The sequence below is a fragment of the Notechis scutatus genome, chromosome 3 (genome assembly GCF_049901735.1).
Source record: "Notechis scutatus isolate UNSWTSFEM ecotype Mainland chromosome 3, rNotScu1.2, whole genome shotgun sequence".
NCBI lineage: Eukaryota > Metazoa > Chordata > Lepidosauria > Squamata > Elapidae > Notechis > Notechis scutatus.
This window is the reverse complement of record NC_142011.1, coordinates 79,596,432-79,623,904: the sequence shown is the minus strand read 5'-3', so window position 1 is coordinate 79,623,904 and position 27,473 is coordinate 79,596,432. Positions and strand designations below refer to the sequence as shown.

The window sequence follows — 27,473 nt, the reverse complement described above, 5'->3', positions numbered from 1 at the left end:
ACTATGAACCCCAAGGTTATTTGGTTAACAATACATTAAAGCCCAGGCGCCTTTGTTACTTGTGAGCATTTATCACTTTTACTCTTTTCAAGCGGGGATTAAAAAAGTGTGTGTGGGGGGGGGAATCAATGCAGGATTCTCAAACGCTCGAAGCGAATTGGCCCATCCCACTTTCCCTAGCTGATTTCAGAGGTGGGGATGGTGGGCGGGGTGGGGAGGACAAGAATAACCACCGTAACTAAGGACACCGATTCCAAGCGGGAAAATCTCCGATGAAGCGGTTGCTAGGCGGCGGGGGCGCGCTCCCCTGCCTCGCGCTCCTCCTCCGCCATTGGCTCTTGGGCTCCAGCGCGTGCCCGTGCGAGCAACCTGCCCTTTGCAAACCTATCTCGAGTCAGCGCGACTTCGAGGTGCGCAGGCGGCGCGCTCTTCTCAAACGGGGCAGGGGTGGAGAGACACGTGTTACTGCGATCGGTGCTGTCCGGTCTTCCTTCTTTCTTAAGCTCTCTAAATAGGTTGCCTTGCACTCCACTTGATGTTTCTGAGCGGTCCCTTAAAAAAAGGCCAAAGTGCATCAGCGGAGACCCCCGCGACTGCTTTGTCTCCCTGTCCTTTGAAGTAGGGGCATAGTAGCTCGGGGTGTTCTGAACAACGTGGGTAAAGTTACTTGAGGATCTAGCACAGCAATCTGCTGAGCTTTGTTGGCATTAAACCTGGTGAGGTATTTTGTGTTGTGGCTTAGTGAATCATTGGAGCCTGACTTATTTGATGGCTACGTGGTTCCGGACATTGTTTGAAGCTAAATAATGTGTTTATGTAGAGTTCGGGTTATATATTTCAGGGCGACCAGTGCTAAATCTCTGGAATTTGGGCAGGTGAAAAAGTTCCATACTTGAAAACTGGCAAAGGACTGAATCTGAAATCTGTATTCAAAATTAGGGATTGCAGCTCTCTTACCTCATTTAGGACTGATAGATTATGGAAGGTATAAGGGCCTTGTTGGTGAGGAATGGAGGATAGAGGCAATCTTAATGATGGTACAACTCATATATTCCACTTTTTAAGTGGATAAAGCCTCTTATAATAAAATGCTGGTGTGGTGGCACAATTGTGGCAAAAGAAGTCAAACTAAACATATCTTAGAATCTTTGTTATGAGCAACTAAAAGCCATTTTAAAAGTTGCCACTCTATATTTTATGAATTGAAAAATGCAGTTTTATATTTGATCAAGATTGTTTATTATGGAATGCATTAATTAAGGAATATGCCTGCCCTACCAGATCTAATTCTAATGTTAAAAAATTAACATGTCAAGATTAAGGAAAGGGAGATTATTTTTTTGCTGTGCCTTTCTAGGTCTTTGTATTTGATGTTGGTGGGAAGACCTGGAAATTTTATGACTGGACACAAATTACAACAGTGGCAACTTTTGGAGACCATGACCCGGAGCTTATATGTTATGCTCATTCAAAAAGATCCAGGGTTGTTTTAAAAGGTTTGTTTTATGCAGAAGCTGTAGGCTTCTGAAGTCAATTAAGTTTATTCCTTGGACATGTGCATAATTATTCAAACTCTACATAATTATTCAACTCTACATAATTATTCAATTCCTTGGACATGTGCATAGTAATTATTCAAAAATGATGTTATACTTATTACAAGTTTATAGTGACTGCCATCAGTTTCTAGATAGCTCATGTTCTTCATTATGTGAAAAAAAAACCCCAATAAATGGAAGATATATTGACTGAAATACCTTAGGAATCTATTTTAAATAGAAAAACATCTCACTAGTTTTTGAGTAAGTTTTGTCAAACAGATGTCATTTTGGGTTGGTTGTCACCAAGCCAGTCTGTTCATAAATAATATTAAACTGCTCCGCCTCACATGATAGTTCAAAACACAGCTGAAGTGAGACCACATTTGGAATACTGTATCCATTTCTGTCATCATATACAAAAAAGATACTGAGATTCTGAAAAGTGTTCAGAGAAGAGAAACAAAGGTGATAAAGGGTATGGAGGTTAAATTGTATGATGAATGGGTTGAAACCTAGGCATATTTTGCCTATCGAAGAGAAGGATCAGGGTGGACATGATAACTATCTCCCAGTACTTGATGAGCTATCACAAAGAAGAAGAGATTGACTTATTCTCTAGGATGCCACAGGGCAGGAGAAGAAGTAGTGGGTGGAAGCTTGTCCAAGAGAGGTACAACCTAGAAGTAAGGAGAAATTCTGACAGTAAGAACAATTAATCAGTGTTAATTTTAAATGAATTAAATGTACATGGCTATTGGTGATATGCATATGGTAATGAGTGTTACTATTTGGAACATCAATGTTGATTATAGTTGTAGTACAAACTGTATATTTTATTTTGAATCATTTTTCCATACTTTGCCCCAGAAAAACAATTCCAGATAATTCATTTAGGGAGAAATGGAACTGAATTAATATAGCTGTAATCTAAAACTCACAGTCCATGTCTGTTCTCTGTCCCTTCCCCCCACCCCTTCCTGGGTGATCTCCTTTTAAAATTTCTTTCAGTGGTGCAAACCTAATGCCAGCTAATTGTTATGTATTGTTTAGGAAATATATCTGTGAAGAAAATTTTAAAACCTGCTGTTCGAATAGCCTGGATAAAACAAAATATTGGCCTGGCTAAAAAGCAATACATGGATGGAATCAATATAGACATTGAACAAACAGTTAAAAAATCCTCAGCTGAATATTATGCATTAACTGCTTTAGTTAAAGAAACAACAGAAGTTTTTCACAAAGAAATTCCTGGTTCTCAGGTAAACTAGAAGGAAAGATTATGGTTTACATTAAATTCTCCATTTAGTCAGCCCTCAGTCTTAACACGTGAATTTCTTTTGACAGTATTTACTATTATAGCACACATTTTAGTGCTGCATATTTGTTGATGCAAATATATTGTCAAATCAAGTATCAACACAACTAAGGGCTTTTGTTCACTGACACCTAACTACAGCATGGGAATTTCTTTTTTTCACTATGTTGCCCTGACATTCCCCTTCATCTTCAAGTGAATATACATGAATCTTTTGAAAGATACTATTTTTTAAAAGATATTTTTGGCATTTCTAGTGTCTCAATACTCAAAGTGGGCCACTTCAGACTGGAGTAAGGACATTTCATCTGTGTCAAGCATTGGTCTCTGTCCTGCTTTCAGCAGCAAAAGAGCTTGGTTCTTTCAAACCTGTCTCTCTCCCTATACTTGCCTAATTCCAAACTGATCACTGGCTCAAGAACAGCCATAGCTTCTTAGTACAATCTACCCATTGAACCTATTAGTCATTGTTTGGAATTTTAAACATGGCCGCAATTCTATCTTAAATCCCACACTAGCAGCTGCTATTGGAACTATTCCAACCATGCTCATTGTTAATCATGAGATGTGCTGCTGGATAACAGCTTTAGCTGGTTTCAAGAAAGGATCAAATCAATTCCAGGAAATGGTGGTGATGCATGGCTACTAGCTTTGATGGCAGTATAATTGTGAGACAGCCAGCTGCTGGCAGACTAGTGGGTTTCATGTGCAGTTAGTTGACCACTGTGACAATAGACTGCTGGACAAGATGAGCCTAGGGTCCCATCCAGCAGGGCACCGCTTGGGTTCTTATGATCCAGGCCTCTAAACTGGAGATTGCCTGTTGGATAAAGGTCTCCCTTCTTCCTGCCTGGTCAGTTGTTACACAAGAAAAAGGAGGCAGATAAAGCCAAAGCAAGTTTTGACTGATGGCTAAACTTGAAAGCATGGCTTAACTATCAGTGAAAACCATCAACAATCACAATTGTGTTGTGATTGACAGATGAATTTTCTGCTGGTTTGGGAAAGGTGGGAGGGTAGAGACCAGTGATATGTGAGAAATGTAGACATCCACCTAATAATTGCAACCCAGAACAAAGGAATTGGGATTGTAATAGGAACAGTACAATCTGTTCTGGTTTAGTTTTCGGCTGGCTCATTGATAGAAGGAGAGCATTTTAATTGAGCCATGATGAAGAATGGAAAGGTCACAATAAAACAAAATAATTATATTTTGGGAGGCCACAGGAATCTGGATTTTAATTTTCAGAATGAAATATTCTACCCTTTGTAATTACATACAAGACATTTTACAAATAGTCATAAAATTAAAATTAAGCCAGTAGCAGGAAAACAATGTAAATAGCCCTGTTTTCACTAAAAATATAAGGGAAAAAGAATATTTTACACGGCATTTGAAAGATACAGTTGAGATATATATTAAGCCTGTCCCTTTCTTCTAATTTGGAACAGCATTCTATAGTTTGCTTTTTTTGGCTATTCAGTGCTAATGCATCATGTTGTGAGAATGGAATCCAATAAATTCACATACAGGTAGTCCTCAACATATGACTGTTCATTGAATGATCATTCAAAATTATAACAGATTCCCCCCAAAGCTTTTTTCTGACCTGATTTCAAAGTTATGATGGCTGCATTCCCCCACAGTCATTTTGGAGGCTTGGCAATTGGCTTACTTTTATGGCTATTAGCAATTCTCACAGTCATGTGACTATGGTTTTTGACAGTTTTTTTTTGCTGGTTTACTTCTGATTTCCAGCAAAAAAAAAACCTCTTGTATAAAATGGATTTGCTTAGCAACCACAGCAAAAAATTGCATGATGCCTCATTGTATGACTGGAGTGATTTATAATTGTAATTAGAGGCTCAACGATGAGGCTCAACTATGTTAATGAAGGACTATGTGGCAACTAAAGATTACAATATAGCTTTTCTGTACCAATCAAATATTAATGCCACTGAGTGCTCTTAACCAAACCAAGGATTGTATTTAAAGGATAACAAATACATATAATTTATTTTTAAAATTTCCATATAAACTGCCTGAAATTTACCCTGAAGGTACCTTGGTACCTTGAAATTAACAGACTTAAAATTGTCTGCCTTTGAATTTGAGCAGCATAGAAAATAGAGCTGGTGTGGAGCAGAATGCAAAATTAGATTCTCAGCTTCCTTAATTGCACTGATAATAAGATTATGGTTGAAAAATATATGCCATAGTCTTTTCTGGTCAAATTATTGCTTTGGATATATTTTTTTTTAACATTTATCACTCATTGCGAACTATACTAACACCCCATTTCCCCGAAAATAAGACCTATCCTGAAAATAAGACATTTTTACACATGCGATATAAGCCCTACCCCCAAAAATAAGCCCTACTTAAAAGCCCGTGCAGCTGGGCCACCTTCCCATTTCGTCTGGTTGCTCACAGTGCTGCGGCCACTAGGCAAGGTGGTGAAGCTATCCCACGTGCTCTGCATTGGCTTACCTCAGGGCCTCTGCAATCAGGCTATCTATGCTCTGACACCTGCCTCGTGGCAGCAGCACCAGCAGCCATGTGCAGCAGGAGCCCACCTGGCCGCCGGGCCACTTCTGCTTGCTCACGGCTGCAACAGAGCAGGAGACTGAGCTGTGTGCTGGTACCATGGCCACAAGGCGAGTCAGGTGTAGGGCCTGGATGGCCTAGGTGCCAGGGCTCTGAGGGAAGCTGGTGCAGGGCGCATGGGGCACTGGAATGCTGTGCGGCCTCCTGCCCCACCGTCAGCAAGCAGAAGTGGGCCTCTTGTACAGTACATGGGAAAAATACCGCCCCAAAGAAAATAAGATCTGGTCTTATTTTTGGGGAAACACAAGTACATTCAAATTCCCAAATCAAATGAACAATGTTAATGTAAAGGATATATAATTCAAAGTTTCTTCATATTATACAGCAGAGCTGTACAAGTTTTGAAAAATAACAACATGGGTCAGAACCAAACATCCCCCCAGATGCAGCTACTTTAAGGAAGTGCTGTGCCTGCACTTTGAATATTCTAAGGCAGGCTTGTCCAACCCGCGGCCCATGGGCCGCATGCGGCCCAGGTCGCCTCGTAATGCGGCCCAAGGCCCACCCCAACCTTCATGAAAGATCCAGCGAGGAGGAGGAGGAGAGGCAGGCGCGAGGCGGGGCGAGGCGAGCAACAGAAAAGGCGGGCAGCCGCAGCCCAAAAGTCCTGCCCCGCCACCTCCTGCTGAGGAGAGGTAGGCGTGAGGCGGGCGAGCTTTCTTCCCCCCCTCCCCCCCACCCCGCAAAATTTGTCTGGAAAATTAATAAAAAATAAATAATTTGCAGGAGGAGAGGTAGGCACGAGGTGGGCGAGCTTTCTTCCCCCTCCCCCCACCCCGTAAAATTTGGCTGGAAAATTATAAAATAAAAAATAAATAATTTTTAATAAATAATTAATAATAAATAATAATTTAATTTAATTTAATTTAATTTAATATTTAATTTAATTTATTATTTAATTTAATTTATTATTTAATTTAATTTATTATTTAATTTAATTATGTGCGGCCCAAACTAAATTTTCATCTTCTAATGTGGCCCAGGGAAGGTGAAAGGTTGGACACCCCTGTTCTAAGGTATCTCTTCCAATCATTTTCAAAGCATACATTAAGCTATTATGTAGCTTAATCAAATATGTTTAGATTTGTTTTAACTACATTTTAGGCAACTGCGCATTTTGCAATAAACTATGGAAGACATGAAATTGTTCCAGCACACCTTGACTCATACTCAAAGGAGTATACTTCTTTGGAGTTTACTAATTAAATCCCTGTTACTCAGCTCTGTTACTCAGTGTGTGTGCCAGGTGTGTGCATTTTAGTGTTCACAGAATCCTCAGTAATGACTGTGCGAACCAGTCTTTTTCAGCTTTAGTAACTTTAAGATGTGTGGACTTCAACTCCCAAAACTCCAGTTGAAGTCCACACGTTAAAGTAATAACTAGCAGTCAGCACGGGTTTGTTAAAAACAGATAATGCAAACCGATCTTATTTCATTCTTCAACACAGTGATTAAATTAGTAGATCAGCAAAATACTGTGGACATAATATATTTAGATTTCAGCAAGGCAATCGATAAAGTAGACCACAATCTACTCCTTAGTAAGCTAGAAAAAAGTGGAATAGATAGCACCACCACTAGATGGATTCGCAACTGGCTGGCAAACCGTACTCAACGAGTAGTCCTTAATGGGTCTAAGTCTACATGGAGAGAAGTAAGCAGTGGGGTCTCACAAGGTTCCAGTACTCTTCAATATCTTCATTAACGACTTAGATGAGGGAATAGAAGGGGAACTTACCAAATTTGCAGTTGATACTAAGCTGGCAGGAATAGCTAACACCCAAGAAGGTAGGCTCAAGATCCAGATGGATCTTGACAGACTAGAACACTGGGCCATATCTAATAAAATGAAATTCAGTATAGAGAAAAGTAAAGTCCTACACTTAGGCAAAAAAATATATATCAAAAGTACACATAAAGACTGGGTGAAACCAGGCTCAATAGCAGTAACTGTGAGAGGGATCTTGGAGTCTTAGTGGACAAGCAGCTAAATATGAGCCAGCAGTGTGCAACAGCCGCCAAAAAAGCTAATGCAATCCTAAATTGTATTAACAGAGGGATACAGTCAAGATCAAGAGAAGTACTAATACCACTCTATAAAGCCTTAGTAAGACCACACCTAGAGTACTGCATCCAATTTTGGTCACCGCATTATAAAAAAGATGTTGAGACTCTAGAAAAAGTACAGAGAAGAGCAACCAGGATGATTAGGGGACTGGAGGCTAAAACATACAATGAACGGTTGCAGGAACTGGGCATGGCTAATCTAGTGAAGAGAAGGACCAGGGGAGACATGATAGCGGTCTTCCAATATTTGAGGGGCTGTCACAGGGAGGAAGGGGTCAAGTTATTTTCTAAAGCGCCTGTAGGCCAGACAAGGAATAATGGATGGAAACTGAACAAGGAGAGATTTAACCTGGAAACAAGGAGAAACTTTCTGACAGAACAATCAACCAATGGAACAGCTTGCCCTCGGAAGTTGTGGGAGCACCATCAGTTGAGACTTTCAAGAAGAGATTGGACTGCCATTTGTCAGAAATGGTGTAGGGTCTCCCGCTTGGGCGGCGGGTTGGACCAGATGACTTACAAGGTCCCTTCCAACTCTGATTATCTGTATCTGTATCTTAAAGTTACTAGGCTTGAGAAACTGGTGTGGATTAAGGAATTTTAGGATTTGTTCCACTTGGTTACAGATTTTCCAGATTGGGGAATAGTTTTATTCTCAAACACTTTGATACAATAATTCTAGAACAGATTAGTTAGATTACTACCACGGTATTAAAAAGAGTTTCAGTTATAAGATTTACTAAAATTATAGGGCAGCTTAGCTTCCACTGAACGTATGAGATGCATTTAGATTTTGTTGAGCCATGCCACAACAATCTATCCCTAATGCTTTTTTAACCTTGCATCTTCCCCCCCATTGTTTTTATCATTTTGTATGGCTCCCAACTTAAGACAACTAAGGTTTCTCTTTGTGCTGGGTTGGGAAATACAAGTTGGAAGATTAACAGGGAGCAGATGTCCACAGGACCAAAAGCAGTGTAATTGATGTAGGTTATAATCCATACGTGATTCTTGATTTATTATTGGATTTGTGAATGTATGGTAGAACTTACAAATAAACTGAAGTTTCCTTGATTTTCATTCCTACACTCTTATAAAACAGATTCGGTTGAGAGAAACTGACTGTTGAACTCACTAGTGAGCCTTTGAATCAGATAGGTTTGAGGGTTTGTTCTCTTTAGCCCGTGTTTATCACTTGTTTTCCCCCCCTCCAAAGTTCATAAAATATACATAAAAATCAAACCTAATCAGAAGGTTTGCAAGCTTTACATATAAACCTGTGTAAAGGATGCTTATTCACAGTCAAATCTGTATAGCAATCTTGTGGGGGGGAAACCCAAATAGACAGTATACCAACTATAAAGAACTGATTTTTCAAAGAGCAGGGTGTGATAAATGAGACAGCCACATATTCTGTGAAATACAGGTTGCAGATGGAGAGTCTATGAGGTTTAATTGGATATACATTTTTGAACTCTTCAAAGTTAAAAAAAAACACTTATATTCTATGTGCTATAAAACAGAATTTTATCACAAAATGTTTCCAAAAGAAATAGCCCGTCTTTATTCTTTTTAAAATACAACTTGCAACCCTAACTGGGATTGGAATTTCCATTACTAAGCAAGGCGGCTGTCAGCTGTGTTGTGCCCGATTTTATGCTCTTTTTTTTGCCATGGTTGCTAAGTGAATCACTGCGGTTAAGTGAATCATGCAGTCGTTAAGCAAATCTGATTAGTGTTTATAGTTGTTTATCAAGAGGCAAACTTGACTGAAAGGAAATTTTATCTAACCCTTTCTTCTTTGTATACATTAGAAATGATTAGCAAGGAAAAGAGATGTACTGCTTGTGCTTTTTTAAAGACAAAACTGCGCCCATGTTGTGCTTTTCGTTCTCTGCAGGTAACTTTTGATGTGCCTTGGTCTCCTGAATGTATAGATAGGAGATGTTACAACTATACTGGGATTGCTGACTCCTGTGATTTTGTGTTTGTGATGTCTTATGATGAACAGAGTCCATTGTGGTCCAACTGCATAGCAGGGGCCAATGCCCCTTACAAACAAACTTTATTGGGTAGGAATCAGCTTCTTCAAAATATAAAGTATAATTAGCTTCTTTAGTTCAGGAAAAAATATAAAGACTGGGTCTTCGTATAAGATGCCATAATGGATTGAGTCAAAATCAGCCCTTAGTCCAACAAACTTTCTGCAACCAGTTTCCAAGCTTGGATCACACTATACTCCAAAACCTAGGCTACTTCTAGTTTCAGTTTCCAGCCTAGGCTATTTCTAGTTTCAGTTTCCAAACAGTCCTCATTGGCTGATTTAGTTGCTATGCCTACTCATCGGCTGACTTTGTTACCATCCTCTATTCCAGTTCATGAATATATCTTGACACGATTTCATGGCAGAAGGCATTAGGGGGGGAAAAGGGTGGTGAGTATTGGTGGACAATCCTAAAACATGGCTGTTGAGCTCTGAGTTTGAAAATGAAACTGCTTCTCTCCTCTGCTGTGTATCTTGCTTACCTGCTGAACTAAAGTGAAACTGATATCTGTTTCTGAGCTCCTGAGTTGCTGCTGAAGCTTTGAACTTGTAACATATCTACTTCTGTTTGAGTTTGCTCCATTGGAGTAATCTACAACTGGTTTGTAAAATTTACTTCATATCTTTATAAAGAAGTTAAATGATGCCTCAGGCATCTGTGTTTACTTTTCTGGTGCTAAATTTACGCTGCAAAACTCTGAACAAATCGTGCTTATCTTTTCTATGATTTTGAAATCCAAGATATATACTAGATTACAAACAGTTTTAGCTTTCCTAAGTTTCAAGAATTCCAGCTCTCCCAAATTTTCCACTAATCCCACTTTGTATACTTCAAGTTTCCGGTTGATTAGTATCAACTCAGGAGTGGCTTATGCCTTCTCTTCCTCTCTTAATACAAGAATTTAGCTGGTTGTGGCAGGTGTTCCATTAACAAAAGCCCAGCTAATGCTTTGGGCAGGGAGGGCATGAAAAAATGAAAAATCACATCATATCTCATAGGACAATCAGTTGTGATTTGGGGGACCTGAATGTTTTTACCCCTTTCCTGTGAGAATTGATTTTCAAATTCCTGTCCTTTAGATAATTATTATCAGTTGAAGAGGAATTTTTATCTTCTGCTAATTTGTTAAAGAGTCTTGGTGAGGAATTTTGTCAAAGCCTTTTTGAAAATCAAAACGAACTTACCTGTTTTTAATTTTCTTGTTTGTAGAATGCAAAGTACTACAATCATTCTTTTATAAGAGTTGGGAGGCCAGAGTTTAGCAAATGGATTAATAGGAATCTTAATTGTGTACAATCATTCTCTGACATCTTTAAATCTATTAACATCTCTTTTCTCCATGAATAAATATAAACATAAATAAATTATATACATTAAATGTGAAATTCAAGAACAAAATGATATATGAAAAAATCCTGTTGGTTTAGTTTTACTTTAAATGTCTATTTTAATGACTTTTTTGTCTTGTTGATATTACAAATGCAGATACCTGAATACATTTATATATTAAATCAGGTTATTACCAGTATATTCGCATGGGTATTAATCCAAAGAAACTGGTGATGGGTGTGCCATGGTTCGGCTATGATTATATATGCTCAAATTTACATAAGGTAGGAGAAAAACAGTTCATTTTTATGGTTTTGTGGGCATGAATTTCACCCCAGGACTATTAAGTCAAACAATGTTAATAACCAGTTGGTCATTTATTAAAGTATTTGCTTTAGTTTCTCTCACTCTAAAATTTTCTTAAAAGAGCTGTTGTATTTAAGCAGAAAACCACAAGAGAATGGCTCCAGAATTAACCAGTGGGGTGGAGTGGGAAAGAGAAATAAAATCTTAAAAGAAAGAAGAATTGTTAGGAGAGTGGCATGGATTTTTTTTCTTCCTATTATATATTCAACAAAAAGGGCCACCGCTAAAAGAAAGAAATCCTGTAAAATGAGATGTGTGGACTTCAGCTCCCAGCTGGCTAGGGAATTCTGGGAGTTAAAATACACACATCTTAAAGTTGCCAAGTTTGAAAAATACTGATCTAAAATGACATGGATTTTCTTCTGGAGAAAATAAGAGGAAAATCCCAGTGACGCTGGCTATATCCACATTCAGGCAGCATAAATGCCCCCATAGAAATGATTCAAACACTGCCGAATAAAAGGCTAAAGTGACTGAAGGAACCTCATCAATGTTTGAAACTCTGCTTAGGTTGCAGTCTGAAGCATGTGGTTTTGGAATCAGTAAAACCCATTCTGAGGTAACATTGAAAGGCCTGAAGTTCCCTTGTCTTAAATTATGATTATTCTTCAAAATCCCTGTCTTTTATAATAATGCACCCAAACTTAATCACCTAATTTTGGAAACTGAGATTTTCTCCTGCATGAGACAAATAAGAATTTATAAAGAGAAGGTTTGCAGTGCCCCTTATTTGAGAAATGAAGGTGTGTATGAATAACAGAACCCTTTTGAATTTTACCATAGCTACATAATGGAAATTACCCTTTTTTTTTCCAGGATCACGTTTGCTTCCTTGCAAAGAAAGTTTTCCCAGGGGCTCTGTGCAATAATGTCATAAGACAAACCCCATATAGAATCATCATGACATTGGAGAAGACTTCTACTTCTGGCATCCTGTGGGATGAGGAACAAAAAGCTCCTTTTTTAGAGTACAAGGTAAGTTGTTCTAAAGATTCCTTTGCATTCCACGGAAAATGCATATTTGTAAAAGGCATTAAACAACAAAAATATATCAGTACAAAATTTAATGTATTTTCCCTGCTGCAGCTGACTTTCTTTTGTACACTGCAAGTTTTCTATTTAGATTTTAAAATTCCCACTAGTCTTATGGCTTTTATACACACACACACACACACACACACACACACAAAAGGAAAGGTTAGGTAAGAATTGTGAACAATAGATTACAACTCAGGAAAGAATGATGGAATGTAGAGGATAAGAAATGGATAATTTTTAATTAAAAAAACATGAAGGAGACAAATATAGTCATGCCAAGATCTCCACAGTCTCTAGTATAATTACATTTTAATTCCTAAAATGTAGCAGGGGTGGGATTCAACCGGTGTTACTACTGGTTTGATGACTACGTGCATGTGTAAAAATCTTAAGCTGTGCTGCCCAGACAGCTGAAAAGGACTGCGTGTAGGTGCGCAGCATTTGAAAAGCCACTTTTTTCCTGCTTTTTCAACCTCCGCTGTGCTGCACAAAGCAGCTGAGGTTGAAAAAGGAGGAAATAAAGGACAGGAAAGAGCCCGGGTGGGCCAAACAGCAGCAAACACACAACCGATTTGGTGTCTGCTGTTCTTTAAAGCTACTGGTTCTATAGAGCCGGGCAGAACCGGTAGCATCCCACCCCTGTCTTACAGCCAATTTTATCAGTGGCCTTAACTAAAGGAGCTAGAGTTATTAGTGAAAGAAGTATTAGTGCATCCTGTTCAAAGACACATTCAGGTCCATATGCTTGGCTGAGTGAATTGGTTAACTGGGAAATGTATAAATTACATTATGCGAGTTCATTAAAAATTATCTTGTTCTTCAGACTATAAACTGAAGCTATTGTTCATAGATTGTTTAATCATTAATGTATTGTATAATTTCAGAAAGTTCTTTATACAATAGTTTTTATTCAGCCTGCCTTCAAAATGAAACTATGAAGATGCCTATTATTTTCATTTTATAGAGAGCAAAATCAGACTGATGGAAAGTGATCCAGTATAAAAGTGTTGAATAAAATGATTGGATGAATCTGTGTCACTATAATCAAGACATTGTGTAGCAATTCTCTCTTTTTATAGGAATATTAAAAATGAAAGATATTCCCTTCCCAAGAAAGCTTTATTTTTCACAAATAATTTAAGCTGGCAAACTCTCCTTCCTCCTCCTATTTCTCTTAACCCTGTGAATTGGACTGGGCTGTGAGAGAGTAAGTGACTTACCAGCTTTCATGCCTAAGGCAGAATCCATTAATTTCATGATAGAAACGTGTCTGAAAGCTCTTTTTTGCTTAGCCTGGCTTATCTTGCAGAATTCTTGAGTAAAACTGTGTGAGACAGTAGCCCTATCAACTCCATTTTAGTATATTTGGTGGAATATGTCCCAAAGTGGCATTTCTTGACCTGGATTACACATTCTCTTTCTTTTGGCTTTTTATAGGACTCAAATGGTGCTTTTCATCAACTGTGGTTTGACAACGCCAAGAGTATTTCTCTGAAAGCAGCCTATGTGAAAGAACGTGGTCTGAGGGGCATTGGGATGTGGAATGCAAATTGCCTGGATTACTCGGCAAGCATTGCAGCTCAACAGCAAAGGGAAGCAATGTGGAAAGCCTTGAAAGGCGCAAAATTTATGCAAGAGCCAGACTTGAATTCAGACAACAGTGAATGATTAATTAAGTTTTTTAATGGGTACAGCATAATGCAGTAAAATGCTGTGAAGGCTACTTGCTGTTCATTTACCTTGTTCCATTATGAGATACATGCCATGTTTCTCAGGGTTAAGGTATTTTATGTATTTCTCCATAAGAAACAGAATTTACATCAATTATTCTAACATTGTCCTTTAATTTTAGGAAAGGAAAGGGAAAATACATGTCATAAATACAGCAAATAAAGTCTTTTTTATAATTACATAAAAGCTTTTTGCTTATGACTGATAAAATCAATAACTGGAGGGGAAGAGAAGAGAGTGAAAAATGGTTGCATCGATGAACAGTTTTTAATTTAGTTTGGTTCAGAATATGTTGCTCTAGTGAAGTAGAATAACTTTTTTTTGTAGCTGCTTTAATTTTTCAGATTATGTATAATTGTTTTCCAGAATCAATCCCTAGTAATTGTGGCAATTGAAAATGGCAATTATTATTTAAAAAACAATATATGTTGAGTTGTAGGTAGTTTCTCAATAATGATACTAAACTGACCCGAAGCACTATGAACATATTTAGAGGAATTCCAGTGAAAATAGAATCATAGTAGTATGAAATTTACATATAGATGGTTGTAAAGTTACTCAAAGTGGAAATACCAATATTAGTTTGTACATTTTATATTTACAGCTTTCATTTTAAAGTTGAATTGGTTGTTTCTCTTACAGACAATATACATTGCACTTACATTCTTTTGCCTTTAAGGAGGCAAATAATTTCTGTCGGTTTACTCTAGCATAAGAATCAAAAATCAAACTGTTCATAGTTTGAAAGAAAATTCAGTTTCTTTAAAATTTATATAAATACTTAAACAAGAACGTGTAAACATTTTTAAAAGAAAATTAAAATTTCAGATTTGGTTTTTTTTAAAAATGATGATTTGGCCTTTCAAATATTTTAATGTATTGAGAGTTTCTTTACTGGTTCTCTCCATCTTTAGCTCTGAACAGTTATATTACCCCTGAAAGAGGTCATCAAGTTCTCTTTTTGAATTTGTGACCCCTTGTATAGCAGGTGGAGCTTATGGCTTTACAGAAGACAGTGACAAATTATCTCATGCCTGGATTTCTGCAATTTGCTTTGTATGGGACTGCCCTGAGGCTTCAGTTGGTCAAGAATGCAGCTGCCTACATGCTGACTGCTAGAATAAAATTAATTTTATAGGAACTGCCCTTGGGTATTTCCAAATCTTTATGTTTATTCATATCTCTGTCTTTAATCTTCCGGGGCTGAGGGTGGGCTTGAACTTGTCTTTCTGGTTAGAGTCTTTCACTACTATAGCAGACTAGTCTTTCATTACCTTCATAATTTAAGATGAAAATAAACATTCCCCCACAATGTTATAGATCATCAACCTTCAATAAGAAATCCCCCATTGAAAGGATTTATTCATTTTAAAATTTAATATATACCAGAATTGTTTGGAATGTAAAAGTCAAGTTCCTCTAGGAAGTGTTATAAAATTTTAATATCCTCTTTCTTACCTTCTTTTGCTCAAAGTAATTAGTACTTTTCTATCAATAGCATATTGGCGCCTAATTCCTTGGTGTAAGGATAGGTTTACAGCTTGTCTTTCAGGCTGAAGAACTTGAAGAAAGAGCTTGTCTAGGTTTACCAGAATGATATTTGCATTCCAGAAACTCGTTCTCTAAGGACAAGAAAAAGCCCCAAATCTGAGTGCCTATTTTTAAAGCAAGCTATTAAATATATCTTTAGATTGCTTGTCCTTGTAAAATTGATCTTGTTTCAGTCTTTCCAAAGGAAAAAACACTTGCTAACAAGGAACAACCACAACAGATTCTGGAGCCAAGGAATATGTATAGGCTAGTTCATACTATCTGCTTCATACAATCTTTCATCTCTTTGTCATAAAGAACATGAAAGCATTTCCACACATCTATGTGAACAAAATGCCTCCCCAATGACAATTCTGATAACACAAAACCTAGACCATTTGTGATACAATGTATAGCAGTTTTTGTATCTTTTCAATATGCTCTTTTCTGGTATTGTTATAATCACTAAGAAGTTCAAAGCAGCAGTGCTGCTGTTACAAGGACATTTGCATTGGATGATATTTTTATCTATTCTCACATGCACTCAGTTATACCACTTTACAGTGAATTAGGCAGAGGGTGTGTCAATGATCTTCTTGTGTTTTGGAAGAGTTTCTGCAAAGCTTTTGAGAGCTCACTGGCCCATATTCCTCCCTCCCTCCTTCCCAGAAATATGTTTACCACTAGTTTATCATTTAGCCTCCTTTAGGTAAACTTGTTCCTACATGACTTTAATGATGTAATGATTATGTATTAGCCATTAATTTTACAAATCTGTGCAGGAGGATAGAATTTTGTTAATTCAAGGTTAGTAAAATTCTTGAAACTAGAACACACATTTATTAGGTCAGTTTGGAAACATCAAGGGAAAGCCCTAATTTTTCTGCTACAGGCAAAAATATAGACCTACTTATATTTCAAAACATTTTATATTAAAATATAACTAAGAAAAAAACCCATTCATTTCTTTGGCTTCATTTTATAGTAGCTGGAAACTGACAAGTCTTGATTGCCTGAAAGTGCCTTTAAGCTTGAGAACACAGAAAGAAAAAATGTTTTGTATTTTGAGATAAAAGCAATCGATCTTCTCTATACCAAAATTGAATCTGGAGGGAGGAAATTAAATGTGGCTTTTCAAGAATCCAAATAGAATTTTGCTACATATATTAAAAGTTCATGATCCCACCCTTACCACTTTGCAGGATAACAAGAACTTACACAAACATATATGTAAAGGTCAGTAAAAAACAGGAAAGAAACTGGTTCTGTTTGCCCAGGTAAACTTCCCATATTCACAGATTCTGCGTAGTTAACATTTGTTCATATAGCTATACCAGGAACCAAAACTGAAAACACATGTTTACTGTATATAGTTACTGTTTTTTGTACAGTAATAAAAGTGTATTGGCACACGTCACAATTAACAGTTATCAAATGAATGTGGTTTACAGAAAAAAAGCAAAAAACCTGAAATGAGATCGAGGAATTGTAAACAAAACTATTTGCAAAACCTTAGATTTGCAATGAGAAAAAGAATTGACTAATAATTCTATCTTTAGATATTGTTCTTCCCAACCTAGGTGTGCTATAGTTATAGCAAATTATTCAGTTAAATAGACAAAAGTCATTCTACCCCAAGAAATGATATACAATGGAGGATAAGGGCTTGAAATCAATCTAAGCATTTCTTCACCATTCCTCAGGATGTAGGTCTTTCCAGATATGTAATAGTGAGGCTTTCTCCGTCCATCAACAATGCTGTTGCAATGGATGCAACTTGGTTCTTCCCTCCAAGCTTGTTATTGCTGGTTTGCAATGCTATTGCCACATCAGCAATAGAACCAATTTAGCAATGAATAGTTTTTCACTGCATACAAGCTTTGTTATGTTTAATTAAAATTTAATCAAAACTAGATTTTTGAGTAGCTACAGACTGAAGAATTTTATTGAAAAGGTTAACTAAAATATTGGCTTTCCAGACAAAAATCTTAAAGATGACTGAATCTTCTTATGCACCAGTTCTGCCTTCAGCGCTTGTAAATCAGAAGTTGCTTGTTTTCTCATCTACAAAAGATCCAAAGATTATGACAGGAAGTATTAAATTACAACTATTATAGATAAGAGTCAACTTTTATGTGGTTTAACAAGTGCAATCTTGGTCTTCAAACTTTCTAGCCTAACTGGTTATAGTGCAATGCACCTTGAGACATGTTAATGCGTCAGGTGATGGTGGATCTTAATATACATAAGGCATCATGTTTGATTTCACATAAATGGGAAATTGGCTGAAGAAACATTCAATTATGATTACAAAGAAATTTTTTGTTGTGTTGTTATGACATGACAGGAATTCTGGGATGAAGTTCACACATCGTCTAATTGCCCCAGTTGAGAAACACTGCACTAGATTGCATTACAGTTTTCCAATACAGATTTCTATTCATATCATTTTTCTATATATAGCAAATGCCTGAAATTATTATGATTGCATAATTTGTACAGTAGCATCAATGTGTAAGATACTAAAAAGAGTAGAGAGAAGTACAACAAAGATGATTAAGGGACTGGAAGCTAAAACACAAAGAAGGGTTGATGGAATTGAGGATGTCTAGTTTAATGAAAAGAAGGACTAGAGGTGACATGATAGCAGTGTTCCAATATCTCAGAGGTTAGATACAGATACAGATAATCAAAGTTGGAAGGGACCTTGTAGGTCATCTAGTCCAACCCCCCGCCCAAGCGGGAGACCCTACACCATTTCTGACAAATGGCAATCCAATCTCTTCTTGAAAGTCTCAACTGATGGCTGCCACAAAGAAAAGGGAGTCAAGCTATTCTCCAAAGCACTTGAGGGCAGGACAAGAAGCAATGGGTGGAAACTACTCAAGAAAAGAACCAACCTAGAACTAAGGAAAATTTTCCTGATAGAACAATTAATCAGTGGAATGACCTATCTCCAGAAGTTGTGGATACTCCAACACTAGATGTTTTTGAGATGAGATTGGACAACCATCTATCTGAAATGGTATAGGGATTCCTGCCTGAGCCAGGGTATTGAACTAGAAGACCTCCCAGGTCCCTTTCCAACTCTGTTAGTCTGTTACTTTATAAAGCAAAACCTTCCAAAAAGTATGGTTTGTGAAGGATGTTCTGAAGAGCAACAGCACTCATGCCTTTTGCTTCTGATTTTAGTCTTTCATTGGTATATCCACTGCACAAAGGCAATTTGAAAGTAAGATCTTACTATTACATAAGGCCTTCTTGCTTGGCTGTGCTGGCTCAGGAGGATGAGAATCGTAGGAGTCAGTCTGAGAAGAGCTCAGTAAGATTGCTTTGAATAACAGGACTATCATTTATAAATGATAACGTTAAGGTCATTTGTTAATTGCCGCTCACCTTCCTACTGAGAAATCCATAACAACTTTCCAGATCATAGTTTCAAGACCATTGGAACAAGTATTAACACAATTAGTGTAAAATTATTTGCCAATTATATGACAATTATGTGCAAATATGCTCTGAACGTACCGTGCAGTTTATGTATATGTACATATGAAAGGTATTAAAATGGTTATGCTTAACATCTCCTTTTAATGGCATTATACACACTCACAGTATGAGATATACCACAGAAAAAGAAATTGCCCTTCTAGAGCAGCACTTCCTTTGCACATTTAGTTTTCAGATTAATGGAATCCTTTAAATTAAGACAATCTCCCCATGGCTTTAAATGTTCCACAATTTTATCAGCAGGACTCATCAGAAATTTCAAAATCCTAGTAACTGAGGTTTAATTTAACAACTGTTTGATGGGGGCCATTGAGAACGGCATTGGTGTTCCATGTTTCTGGTGCAATCTTTAAAGCCTCTCTCCGTGCACTAGTCTATAATGATGTGCAGTATTTGTCTTTTTAAAGGGTCCTTATACAACATGAGTTGTATAGACTGACCCTGGGACAAGACGTTTTTGAAAGTTACTGTGGATGAATGAAACAGTGATAGTAGTGACTATGCACAATTTTCAGCATTATTTTCCCATGCCACAAACAATGCCATCTTAACTCCTTTTTTTCATAGTCCTTTCATAAATTATCAGTGCAAGCCTATATGTGTTATGTTCAAAAACAAACCAGTTGATTTCAATATATGCACTAAGGAAAGCAAATGTAGAATCATTTACTCCAAGCGATTGATAAAATGGAACTAATTTTCTGAATATTTATTTTATTTGGTTTGTCAATTGCTTACAAGATAATAGGTATAAGTAAAAACATAGTTATGAATACATGGATACATATAAGAAAAATAAAAGAAACAATAGGACAGGGATGGTAGGCACGTTGGTGCACAGACCTCTTAGGAAAGGGGTGAGGTCAATAATAGAAAGTCTAAGGTTAAAGTTTTTGGGGTTTATAGAGATAATTTACTGTGGTAAGAATATTATTGCGTGGGTTTCTGAACCAAGTAACCCTTCCCCTTCCCCCCAACCGTAATGAAGATTTCTTAACTGAACAGGAGCGTGTACACTTTGGAAATCAGCGTATGATTCTTTCTCAAAATATGTCTCAATTACTGCTACTTTCCTTGATTTCCAATTGTGTAACCCTTGGCATATTAAAAGCCAGTCTTGAAAGAAACCTTTGATTTGTTACTGTCTTCACTGACTATATGTGTGTATATGTTATGTGTAGAAGTGCAAGCATACATGTAATAAATTAGCACAGTACCTTGATTTCTATGACAAGCTTCATTTTGGCATTGTCTAACTTTCTCTTTAGCTGGTCAATTTCCCGCTCCACAGTTGTAATCTGGATTATTATATTATTCTGTCAAAAAAACAAACCCCCCCAAATTAATTTAGAACATAACTACATATATAAATAACACACACATTCCATGATATAATTACTACTCAGTAATATAAGTTAAACTGATGCCTAGAGGTTCTCTAGTTTTGTTTTTAAATATATTTTAAGTTCTTTAGCACTCAAACACCTATATATTGTTCTTCTTCAGAAGAATATAACTACTATGATGGTATCTCTCTCATATTGGATTTGACCATAGAGCAAAGCAATGCTTTCACACATTGACTACAATAAACTAGGTCAGTATTTGAATGTTTGTTTTGCTATGGCCAGCCTAGATTTACCCAGTTAAAAATGGATTTGACTATCCCTTGTGAAATTGTCATTATTAAAAAATTGAGAGATTTCTTTAATAAGAGAAAAAGTAATCCTGAAAAGATGAGAACGCCCACTAATAATCTTATTGCCACAGTCTAGATCAGGTGTAGCTTCTGGGTTGCTTCCAAAAACTGCCCGAAGTAGTGTGCATACTAACATTTCAACTAGGTGGTGATTAAGGCATGAACCCCCGGTGTTTTGGTGCAGATACAGATATAAAATATGTGCCAGCCAAAGCTGGACAAAGACAATCCTGCCCACAGCCCCTATTTTCTGTTTTAGACCGTGAGTCTCCAGATATCAATTTAAGCTTTCAACAACACCCATAGCATGACCTGTCATGGCAATGTACAGTATCATCAGCATACCGATGACAACTCATTACAAACCAATAAATGATTGCCCCTTCCCCAACTTCATATATTTATTAAATAGAATGGGGGAAAACAGCCAATTCTGAGGTACCGCAGAGTCAACCAAAGCCCTGAATGCTGCTCCCCCATATTTATATATTGAAACTCCATTCGGGTAAGGGTGGAATCATTGCAAAACAGTGTTTCCTTCTCTCAGCTCACACAGGCTCAGAGAACTTTGCTTCTTTACCATAGAAAGTAAAAGAATTATTGTGAATCTTAACCTTTATAATGTTCTACAGTTTAGTGCAGATATTGAATTCAACTGTGGGACTGAATACACATCACAAAGTAGATTTTCAGTACCTTTTTTTTAAAAAAAAAAAACAAGTTTTATTTTCAAGACAAACAATACATAAATACACATAAACACAAAACATAAAAGCATAAAAAATCTCTTTTCTGAAAGTTGCTTAGTCCCGGGTTAAAACTCTTGGTACAGACAAAAGTTCAGTTTCATATTCATTTTACATACCATGTCATATCTTATTAACATTTTCAATTTTCTATATAACTTCTCCTCTCCTTTAAATTTTCTCAATTTTATTTTTTATTTTTTTCCTCCTCTCAATTCATATCCTAATATTTATTATTCTTTGTCTGTTCTATTCCAGCCAATCATTTATTTTTCTTCTTTAAAAAAAAGAAGAAATACTTCTCCTGTACACTATATGGAGTATGATGCCTTTATCTTTTTCCCTTATATTTATAGTACTTAATATAAAATACATAACATACATTGGGATTCTGTCTGGTACATTCTAAAATTATACTATATTATCAAAAATAATACAAATCTATTCATTAGTATTGATATTCATTCATATCTTAGACGTTTAACTCATTACTTTTCAATTAAATCACATGCTTTTATGAGAGCCCTATTTTCCATAATTATCCCCCCCACATCACATATTATAGCTCAATATTTCGTTGAAATGTTCCTCCTTCTTCTACTTCAAATCTCATTTCACAAAAGATTTTGCTAGTATACCATGTTCTAATCATTAATTTTAACAATCATTTATATCTTAAACATTTTATCCATTTCAATTGAATATCATACCTTTGTGGGAACACTTATGCTTTCCACGATTATTACCCCCACATCACAATCTTGAATCATATTTCATTACAGTACTCTTTTTCTTAACAAAAATTTCACTTATTTATGTTAGATATTTTATCACATTTTAAGCTACATATTATTTCTAATTTTCTATAATTACTTCTAAATACAGATATAAAAATGCAATCTTATGTACCTTTCTAGAATCCCATTAACAATAAGATCTATCCATTATCTCTGAAAAACTTTTGCTTCTTAATATCTTGCTCCCCACCATTAGAGCTTCTCATCCCTTCCTTTCTCCCTTGCTTCTTCTTCTCCTTGTCCTCTTTAACCCCTTGTCTCTCCACCTCCCTTTTATTCTGCTTTCCCCTTTCTGTTGTTTCTTAACATAATGTCCCTTTTTCGCCTTATTCTTCTCTTTTTGGGCTGTTTTTTCAGATCTTAAAGACCTCTTTTCCTTTTTCTCTTGCTTTTTCCCGTCTCCAATCAAAGTCCTTTTTTTCATCAAAGATGGCTTCTTCTTCTTCTTTGTCCCCATCATCCTCATTCTACTTTGCATAAATATAAACCGCCATTTCTAAGTATTGAAAAATAGTGCCAAGTCCATCTTCCCCTCGTTTTTCTCTTTCATATTTTTGATATATAAGTTCCAATCCATCCACAGATGCCATTGTGTAGAGAAAAAGTTTTTCCAAACAACCACCCAGATGATTTAATCAGAAATAATTTCCAAAGGTTCCAAAATCACCAAACAATCCAAACAGACTGTTTCTTTTAAATACCTTCTTCTTCTTCACTTTTTCTTTCTGAGGTTAAAGTAATCACAAATCCTTTTCAAATATATTTTTTGGAAGTTTTTAAACTCTTTGCAATTCTAGGCAATCTTCTCCTTATTTTCAAATTTTGCTCTGATTTTTTTTTTTCACTCTCCCTTCCCACTCACAGCCAAAAAGATTTTTTTTCCCCCGCTGTCACTTTAGGAAGGAGAGTAGAACAAAGAAAAAAAAAACTTTCCCCTTTAGGGTATTCGCAGCTTGTGACTCTCACAAGGAACAATATATCCTTAACAGCTTTCAAGGTTCCAAATCACTTTCTCCCGTCTTGTCCCGGTTAAAAGCACCTTTCACTTTCTCCAGCTTTCTCCCTCCTGCACTTGCTTACCCGGCTGCAGCTTTCTTCGTGGCGGCCATTACTGACCGCTGTTCCTCCGCCTCGGGAAAAGGGAGTTTAGCCTTGCCGGATCCCCCCTATCTTCAGTTGCCTCTACGGGGCAGCTATATCCCCCAGATCCAAATGGATCGGGGGAACCTTGGCGGCGAACGCAGCAGGGATCGCGCGGTCGCAAATCCCTGCCGCCGCCGAAGGCTAGCAAACCGGAAACCTGATTTTCAGTACCTTCTTTAGAAATAAACATAAGGTATACAGCTGGATATATGAAATTATGACAGCTGGAAAATAACCTTAACAATAGGAGAAAGTTTACTATGTGGGAAAAAACATGATAGAACATTTCTTAGATTAATTAACCAAATTGTCTTGATATTAAGAGGATATGATTCATACTGGAAGTATTTAATTAATTTTAAACTTCATTCTCATGAGTTTTATTGTTGAGCTCGGAAGAAAATCTTATGTATACCATATTATAATGAAAGAATGAGGATTTAAATCATTTTAGCCACTTGTAACACTATTTCAACTCAAGGGAAAAGAACCTGAAAAATATTCTTCTTCATTCTTGCCAATAGTACCTTCTTTTTATTAATTACAATTGTGACATATTTATAGTAATTTATGTTATATCTTTATTAGAACACTAGCAGGGTACCCGTGCTTCACTATGAAACTATGTGATTAGGCAAGTTTTTGGAGAGGAAAATAAGGGGGGGGGGGAGTGCTGCCTCTGCCTACCAGCATCCATTTCTTAGATTAATTAACCAAATTGTCTTGATATTAAGAGGATATGATTCATACTGGAAGTATTTAATTAATTTTAAATTTCATTCTCATGAGTTTTATTGTTGAGCTCGGAAGAAAGAGCTCGGTATTCATCTGGCAAGTGTCCTGTCAGCATGTGAGAGAGTTGAGGGCTGTTTGAAAACTGAAACAGTATTTGCTGTGTGAGCAAGAAAGAGACAGCAAGGAGCCTGGGTGTGGCTTAGCTCAACTGTTCTGTACTAAAGCTTCTTAGTGCTGTGAAACTAATACTGAAACTCCTTTCCTTTGCTTGTGTTTTGCATTTGGAACAGATTTCTTCTCAGGTGGGGAGGAAGAGTAGAACTCCTTAGCATCAGAGCATGCTAATAATAATATACGAAATACTAATGTTCTGATGGTCATTTTGAAAAATCCTTTCTTAGTGAGCACCTAGAAGCCAAGAAGAACATACGTACCAGATTTCAAGTTTGTAGGCTTTATGGTTCTGGAGATTTTGTGATGATGCGTGAGTGGTATTTCGCTTTTATATATAGAGATAAATATAGTCATTATATAAGTTGAGTTAAATTTTTGCACAGCTTCAGCTTTAGACATTTTTAATATATATTAGCAACCCGTCTGTTTAAAACTGTGTTAAGATTCCAAGATTTGCTGTACTGATTGACAAAACTTAAGTTTTTATGGGCAAGGAAAGTTTTTAAAAAATAATTACCTTTGAATTGGTGGTTTGTGTTAAATTATTTCGCTTTTTATTGATATCTCTAGCTTCCAGCTGCCTCATTAATTTTTGATGGTGTAGTTCTAAATTTTCCTGTAATTTATTTAAAGCTTCCTCTGAGAAAACTGTGGCTTTCTTCATTTCAAAATATTTTTTTTTCCAGGAATCACGGACTGCAAGATTAAAACAACAAAACATACAGCATATGTTCCTCAGAAAAGGATTCCATGCAGCTCAATAGCAGTTCAATAATTTATTCTAAATGAATGTATATAGATTACAGCTAAAGAATCGGGGAAGTACATATTTGATTCAACAATGAAAAGTTAAAAATATTTTTTATAAAACTCAAACCTGGTGTTGGACAACATTCAGTTTTTATAGTTGTTGGTCAATGAAAAAATTGGATGTATCAACCTAGAACATACCATGGCATCTCCTGAGCTTGTGCCGTTCAATCAGGTTTTTTACTTTTTTAATTAGTTCCTCTCTGGTGTTTTCCAGATGTCTTCTTTCTGTCTTAATATGTTGCAGTTGTTTATGTAATTGATTGCCTGAGGAAGAAGAAATCCCATATTTATCATATTTACAAAAGTTAATGAGAACAATTGTGAAAAAAATTAAAGTAAAAATGTGCCATTCTTCTATTGGTCAACATAGGGTTGATCCACTACAATAAAATAAAATGAACTCAACCAAAGAATGATTTAGTGGTTGGTGCTGGGCTGAAAAGATAAATATCTGTGTATTTTCATTTGAAGCAATTGTCTGGTATGTGGGACTACATAAACAGATTACAGAATTCAGCAGATAATATGAAGGAATAATGTACTCAATCAAGAATTTTTTCCCATACTTTGAATCATGAAGTAAAGATGAAAAAAAAATCTATATATTGACCTCTGCAAGAACATATTGTGGCAGAAAACTGGAAAAGAAACTTTTGATGATATTAGATTAAATTAAAATTGGAGAATATGCTGCAATATACATTGCAACAAAACTAGTAATATCTATCCACAATAGTTTAGCCAAACTCAATTAGGAATGATTCCTTTATGTATAATATATTATACAGCAAGGTAAATTGGATTATTGTTTGTAGAACTTAAACAGAAGCTAACAACAATCTTATGTGTTCAGTGTAAAGTATAGATATCTGAACTATGGTCAGCATTTGGGGACACAATGGGAAGGATAGGGAAGAATATATTACTAGTGACTCCTTTTATAATGTTTTTAATATATACATAGTAATTCTTCAGCTTTCTCCTACTTTGTGTCTTTCCTTTTTATTTATTTTTAATAATAAAAATGTTTTAAAAACTAAAAATGATGAAAAATTGATATACACACACGCTCAATATATATACTTCTGTAGCTAAACTGTAAGCAAAGTAATGAAGACTTGAAAAACACTTTTAAAGGATGCCTAAACTGAAAAAAATAATAATACTTTTAGAATGTCTCTTGGACAAGCTCTTTGAAGAATACACTTATTTTTGAAAAAAAATAATTGAAACTATGTAAGTTGTTTATTGCTAATCTTATATAGATAATAATCTGAATGTGAACACAAGGAATGCAAAATGCTATCCATTCACAAGAGGTAATTACTGTTGGGCTTGAAGGAGGAAGAGGAGGTGACAACTTCAGGGAGAAAAATAAACAACCTAGTTAATGGTGATTGTCCTCAGTGGACACAGAATGAGGACCAGTTGGTGGGGAAAGGAAGAAAGGGTAAAGAAGGAAAAAAATAACCCTAAGTAGATGGAGTATAATGCTTCCAATCATGAATAGAAGTACTCCAAGTAGCATGCCTTTTAGGGCAATTGTATGTGGGTTGCAAAAGTCCATAGCACCACAAGAGGGCAGAAAACTCATATAGTTATCAGAATTTTTACATTCCAATATTCTGTGCTTGATAGACATGAAGATAGTGGCTAGACAAATTCTATACCTGAAAAAAATACCCATGTAGCCTTTTCCAGAAGTCACTTAGACAAAAAGAAGGCCCTTTAGAGAGGCTTTTTGATTATGTTTAGTAGACATCTGAATACACAATTGATAAGAGGGAAAAATCTCTATGATCTCTGCTCCTGAAACCTTTTGTGAAACCCCTAATCTCATGAGGGGTCTTGGACAGATTTCCTCACCTTCTGTTGGAAAATCTTTGTGAGGAAGTTGAGCTCTATTTATTGAGACAGCCAGAAGAGGTGGAGTAGGAGGGGAAAGATAGTGACTAGGATATGCAGAGTCATTTAGGTTATTCCCATCAGCCTAGGATCAAATAAAAATGTGTCAATGTTCAGTGTTATTTTTAGGATATAAGAACTCGGGGGCTGAAAAATCATACATGTAAAGTTCAAAAACTCAAAGGAAAAAAAACCCCGAGGGGCCTTTATGACAATCTTAACAGAAAATGAGCCAAATCATAGGAAGCATTAAAAAATAACTTTGCTTGAGGATGTCAAAATGTCTAGAGCCAGCCCCTGAGATCATGTGTAAGTGCGTCATTGCATTACAGCAAATTTTTTTCATTTGAATCATCTCTCAAATGTCAAAGAGTGCCTAAT

General features: G+C 36.4%; 2 protein-coding genes and 1 long non-coding RNA gene across 10 annotated transcripts in view; 2 read left to right on the top strand and 1 right to left on the bottom strand.

The window, feature by feature from the left end:
* CTBS (chitobiase) overlaps positions 1–14,335 on the top strand; it is a 22,547-nt gene extending 8,212 nt beyond the window's left edge. Inside the window, exons 4-7 of the mRNA XM_087960551.1 lie at positions 9,432–9,603; positions 11,092–11,189; positions 12,088–12,246; positions 13,747–14,335. Of these exons, the coding sequence (XP_087816677.1) occupies positions 9,432–9,603; positions 11,092–11,189; positions 12,088–12,246; positions 13,747–13,977 (660 nt within the window). The 3' untranslated portion in view covers positions 13,978–14,335. The remainder of the gene's footprint in view (positions 1–9,431; positions 9,604–11,091; positions 11,190–12,087; positions 12,247–13,746) is intronic.
* SPATA1 (spermatogenesis associated 1) overlaps positions 14,136–27,473 on the bottom strand; it is a 32,682-nt gene continuing 19,344 nt past the window's right edge. For 7 of the 8 annotated variants that reach the window (XM_087960549.1, XM_087960544.1, XM_087960542.1 and 4 more), the window contains 5 exons: positions 27,054–27,177; positions 25,326–25,451; positions 24,892–25,070; positions 20,298–20,396; positions 14,136–17,634 (listed from right to left, as the gene is read on the bottom strand). In XM_087960549.1, coding sequence (XP_087816675.1) covers positions 17,530–17,634; positions 20,298–20,396; positions 24,892–25,070; positions 25,326–25,451; positions 27,054–27,177 — 633 coding nt within the window. In that variant the 3' untranslated portion in view covers positions 14,136–17,529. The remainder of the gene's footprint in view (positions 17,635–20,297; positions 20,397–24,891; positions 25,071–25,325; positions 25,452–27,053; positions 27,178–27,473) is intronic. The other variant, XM_087960546.1, reaches the window with a different exon arrangement.
* LOC148131246 (uncharacterized) lies at positions 23,643–25,250 on the top strand. Its single transcript, XR_015748622.1, has 2 exons — positions 23,643–24,684; positions 25,061–25,250. It is a non-coding gene; the product is annotated as an uncharacterized LOC148131246 (long non-coding RNA).